General features: G+C 38.8%; 1 protein-coding gene across 1 annotated transcript in view; it reads left to right on the top strand.

Annotated features, from left to right (window-relative positions):
• Nucleotides 1–1,814: 1,814 nt before the first annotated feature.
• CLN5 (ceroid-lipofuscinosis, neuronal 5) overlaps nucleotides 1,815–5,690 on the top strand; it is a 5,532-nt gene continuing 1,656 nt past the window's right edge. The window contains exons 1-2 of the mRNA XM_015559222.1: nucleotides 1,815–2,107; nucleotides 3,012–3,237. Coding sequence (XP_015414708.1) covers nucleotides 2,024–2,107; nucleotides 3,012–3,237 — 310 coding nt within the window. The 5' untranslated portion in view covers nucleotides 1,815–2,023. The remainder of the gene's footprint in view (nucleotides 2,108–3,011; nucleotides 3,238–5,690) is intronic.

Raw genomic sequence — 5,690 nt, 5'->3', positions numbered from 1 at the left:
AACACAACAATTTTAGATGACAAAATAGTGAGTTGGGAGTGAGTTTCGGATTCCACCTGCCGCTGATCAGATCCGGCACCATCATGACTAGCTGTGTGATCTTGGCAAAGTTGTTCAGTACCTCTGTGCCCACGTGTCCTCCGTCAGAAAGGGGGGATAGTAGTAGCACTACCTTAGTTTTGTTGGGAGGATTAAATCTAGTAAATGCCAGCTGTTGTCAAACCTGGATATTAGTGGATTTCGCTCACGGAGTGGTTTTCACCAGTTCTTGTTTTGCTTGCTGTACATGAAAAGAGAAGTTTGGGGTTGATGCTGGTGTTCTGGGAAATGTTAATAAAATGTTCATAGGAAGTAAAAATTAAATATTCAATAAAACAAGGAGGAAAGTGTAAATGCAAAACTACTTGATTTAAGGGCAGGGTATTGAGTATGACTTCTTATGTTAAACAGTTTCAAATATGAAGTATATGTTGCTATCTAATAACCTCACCTGTATATAAGGAAATTTATTAAGTGTGGACTTAAATTATGCTTTAGAAATTACCTTAGACGTAAAATAGGTTTTGCAGTGGGCAGGTGAGACATACATAATTAAACGTTTGTTTAAACCAGGTAAGCACCTATCAAACAGGTGAGTATACCTGAATCTGGGCAATGTTCCTGAGGGTTGTTACTATTATTGGCTAACATCTAGATTTCAATTAAAATAAGAATTTTTGTTGATGTGCTAGGATTGTAAAATAGTAGCTCTAGCTGGAACCTCAGAGATCTAGGATTCTTAGAGCACAGATATAGGTAGCTTCTTTCCCTTCCATCTTTTCTCCCCGTGTCTAATATGGGAGGTGACCAGTAAACATTGAGCTGAATTCAGTTGTAGTCCTATTGCCATGGCCTTCTCAGGCCACTTTCTTTCCTTGCTGCATGAAGTAACCTCCTAAAACTGACCTCTCAGCCTTAATTTGGCCTCTCTCCCTTCTTCTAATTTATAAAATAAGGTTTATCTTACCACAAAATCAGTCATATCAGTTCTGCTACTTAAAATCCTTTATGCTGACTCCTAGACTCTGCCCTCCCGGTGGTAGGACTCAGGGGGTTCGACTGCCTCCCTCTCCTCTCACCACTCTTGCCTGGAAGCCTAAATTACCTACCAGAGACTCTTCCAGTGTGTTGTGCTTATATACTTAGTGTTTTCTCTCCCTTTCTGTCCTAATCTTCGAAAGTAGCTTAAAAACCTAGGCCAGATCTTCATCGCTCTCTTTGACCTCCTCACACCCACCTATCCCATACAGGTGGAAATGATTTCTTCCTCTTCTGTGTCCATAGGACTTTGTGTATTTCTTTGGTCTAACACCTACTACACTGCGCTTCATTGTTTAATGTCTTCCCAGCCCAGACCCAAAGCGCCTCGAGGAAGGAAATAACATTATAATTTTTATTTCCCTCCTTCCTAGTATAGTGTCCTACACATACTAGGAAGTCCTCAATAAATACTGGTTTAAGGAATATTAGTGAATTTTTAAGAAAATAGTAAAAATATTCTATTTAATCATAATTATCCTTGAATAACCTTAGCACTTAGCATATAGATTGTTTGGGAAATTAAGTATCATTTGAAAATTATTCCTTTATTCAGTAAACATTTGTCTACTAAATAAGATCTAGAGCTATAACACTTTAAGGTATGGTCCCCATCTTCAAAATTCTCCCAGTGGGAGCAAGAAACAGGGAAGCAGCTATTATCCACATGTTTTTAATGTATCTTTTGCTGTAAAAGAAATCATTGGAGTTTGTTCACAGGATAAATAAAATGTATATTTATATGCTATGGGCTTAGCTTTAAATGTTTTCTCTAAAAATGTTATTGACAGTGAAGTTAAAATTTGGGTTTTAAAATGTGCAAGAAGCAGCATCCTAAGTTGATGGTTTCTTTTTCTTTATTAGACGCTTTTCCTTCCGTCCGGCACCAGATCCTTACTGTCAAGCTAAATACACTTTCTGTCCAACTGGCTCCCCTACCCCAGTTATGAAGGGTGATGATGTCATTGAAGTCTTTCGGTTACAAGCCCCAGTATGGGAATTTAAATATGGAGACCTCCTGGGACACTTGGTAAGGATGTATCTTGATCTTACAAGTTTAGTTAATTAAATTATGTCATTATTAAGTGGATTTGAGGAAATAGTTTAGATTATGTTTATTGGTTTTGCTCTGCGTGTATTTAGAATGAGTAGTCAAGCCCGGCCAGCATGGCTCAGTGGTTGGGCATCGACCTATGAACCAGGAAGGAGGTCAGGGTTTGATTCCTGGTCAGGGCACATGCCCGGGTTGCGGGCTTGATCCCCACTAGGGGGTGTGCAGGAGGCAGCCAATCAAATTCTCTCATCAATGATGTTTCTATCTTTCCCTCTCCCTTCCTCTCTGAAATCAATAAAATATTGTTTAAAAAATGAATAATCAAAAAAACCCCAACATTATCAGGTTTTGTGATCCTGACAATAATAAATGCAGCTGCTCTCATTCCTTTTAATATTCTGAATCCAAACTCCATTCCTGTACTCAGCTCCTGGAAAAGTAGGAAGGGAGGAGGCCCAGAGGAACGGGCAAAGCAGTCAGGAAACACTTCTTCATTTTCGGGTCCTGTTGAATGTACTCTTCCTGGGCTAGTCCACCATTTGAGTGTCTCACCCCCTGTGAGGTACATAGAGTTCCTTCCTGAGACTGTGGCATGGGGGCCTCTCACAGTCATTCTAAGATGTAAGGAAATTAGGAACATGTCCACATAGCATATGTTTTCCCGATCACTGAGGTGAGCTGCAGTGGCAATCAGAGTGGATGAGGGTCTGAAATTTGAGGAGCTATAAAGTGGACTGAGTGGCATCATGGAAGGAGGAACAGCTGAACAGTTGTTCTGCTTGACCTGCGTTTGTGGTATATCTGTCACATTTGCTCCCTCTGGTTCCTGGACCAGTGGTTGCTTCACAAATACTTTTATGCCTGTATGGTCTTTACACAGAAAATTATGCACGATGCCATTGGATTCAAGAGTACTTTAACTGGCAAGAACTACACAATGGAATGGTATGAACTTTTCCAACTTGGAAACTGCACATTTCCCCATCTCCGACCTGAAATGAATGCTCCATTCTGGTGTAATCAAGGAGCTGCCTGCTTTTTTGAAGGAATTGATGATGGTCACTGGAAGGAGAATGGGACGTTAGTTCAAGTAGCAACCATATCAGGTAAGTTAAAAAAAAATACGGCATTATTTGATGATTGCATCAATATCTAAATGATATAAATTTTTTTCATTGAGGCATTTCAGTAATGTCTTACTTTATAGGGGTCAGTTTATAAAATGTACTTCTGGAACCACTAACCTTTGACCCAAACTATTACTCATGCAAAACTTCAACTGTAAGTGATGAGTAGCTTATCTCCTTTATTCCCATGGCAAAAATAAATGACATGATAAAACACTTTACACAATTTAACTGGACTTCTTAAATAATAGAAGGAAATACATAAAATGCCTGAAAAAAAATAATTCATTAAAGGACCTGTTAACTGTATCTGGGAAGAGGCTTTTAGTGATGATACATTAAAATAATAATAGCCACCACTTGTGTTCTGAGTACTTTACATATATCACAGCATTTATAATCACAGAAGCCCCCTGAGATAGTTGCTATTAGTTTTCCCATTTTTACAGACAGGGAAACTGAGGCACAATGAGATAAAGGTCCCACAACTAAGGAAGTGGGCCTGCAAACTTGGCAGTCAAGCCTTATTAACTCTTTTCTTAACTACTTTGTACATTGCCTCCTAAAACATATGATCTCACACATTTGAGGCCTCTTGAGCAATTTATAAATATTTTATCTCTGAGATTTTCTGTTCTCTTGCATGTACCAGTATTTAAAGTTGCTAAAACAGTTGAAATTTTGCTGCGTGCGTGTTGCATTTAGTTAGTGATAAAGAAAGGAGTTCAGCAGAACTTGTATCAGAAACTGGTCACATTTTATCTTACTGGCTCATTGCTTCGTGTGTAGAATGAGGATGAGGCTTTTAGAGGTAGGGAGCTTGCCCATATAATTTATAGGACTCTACATTGTAAATTGTTGTTCTCCACAAAAGTGGAAATAATAAAACCACCGTTTGTTACAAGAACTATTCAATGAACCACAGGACTTGAGGAAATTACCGTGCTTTCCACTTATACAGCTCTTTACAGAGCATTTTGGATTGTGTTCAATTGGGAAGATAACATACTCTTTTTACAAATAAGGAATTAAAGTTCAGCAAGGTGGCATGACCTCCCTGTCTTTTAAGGTCACACAGGTTAATGTAGAACCAGGAATAGAATTAGTGTCTCTTACATGTCATCTGGGGATATTTTAACTATATTCTGTGCTGTTTTCTAATCTTTCTTTCAACTATATACCATGCTGTTTTCTACTTTCTAATTGCTACAAACCATTCCAAAAATATAATAGTTCATTTCATTTTTAACAGTGTTCGGTATAATAAACAGCTACTCTTTCTTTCATTCTAGGCCAGTACACATCTTTCCTTTTTCATTTCCTCCCACCTCATTATCTGAAAATTCTTCCTTCTGACATAAATATGTGGTCATATGAACAAGAGGTCACTGTTTCCTGGAAAATATTTTGTAATATGCCAGTACTTAAATCTTTTAAGTTATCCATCTGCTCTGCAATTAATCCTATCCATTGGCCTTTTCTCATGTTACAAAACAGTGTTTCAAAGCATTCTTATCTCTTAATCACAGCACTGGCTTTTCCAAGTTGAAGAACACTAAGAACAGTCTCCCCAGTTTTAAGAAAACAGGTTTAATTCTATAAAATTGATAAAACAGCCACCCTATTTTATAGGATAAAGTACTGATTTTACAGATTCCAGTTGGAGTAACCTAAGAATCATCCATAGTGACAAAGTGAAATGTTGGGGCTGGGCTCTTTTAGGCTTTACAAATGCCCAGATGTAAACATGCAGAGTACAGTGCTTTGTTACCATTTAGAGCAGTGGTTCTCAACCTTCCTAATGCCGCGACCCTTTAATACGGTTCCTCATGTTGTGGTGACCCCCAACCATGAAATTATTTTCGTTGCTACTTCATAACTGTAATTTTGCCACTGTTATGAATCATAATGTAAATATCTGATATGCAGGGTGTATTTTCATTGTTACAAATTGAACATAATTAAAGCATAGTGATTAATCACAAAAACAATATGTAATTATATATGTGTTTTCCGATAGTCTTAGGCGACTCCTGTGAAAGGGTCGTTCGACCCCCAAAGGAGTCGTGACCCACAGGTTGAGAACCGCTGATTTAGAGGCTCCTGGCTCTGGTACAAGGTGGTAGGAGGGACTGTTAGCCATCCAGGAGTCCATATAGTCCATGAACTTGGCCAAAAACATTTCCAGTTTTAGTTGATTTATTGGAAGAATGTGTGGTGGGTAGGAAGGTTGTAAGTAGAATCTCAACAGCTGCAAGTACAGGAAGAAAGGCAAATACCAAATGTTGTAGGCAGGTGGGGTACAGCGCGTCCTCTTATCACATGGAAGGCAGCCTTCTCTAGCTATTCCCTAGGAGCCACGCAGACTGCACGAATGCCATGCCTTGTGACTGAGCTCCGCATTTCACCCTCCTCAGTTCTTCTTGAACTCT

The sequence above is a fragment of the Myotis davidii genome, unplaced genomic scaffold (assembly GCF_000327345.1).
Source record: "Myotis davidii unplaced genomic scaffold, ASM32734v1 scaffold274, whole genome shotgun sequence".
Taxonomy (NCBI): Eukaryota; Metazoa; Chordata; class Mammalia; order Chiroptera; family Vespertilionidae; genus Myotis; species Myotis davidii.
This window is presented reverse-complemented; position numbering and strand designations above follow the sequence as displayed.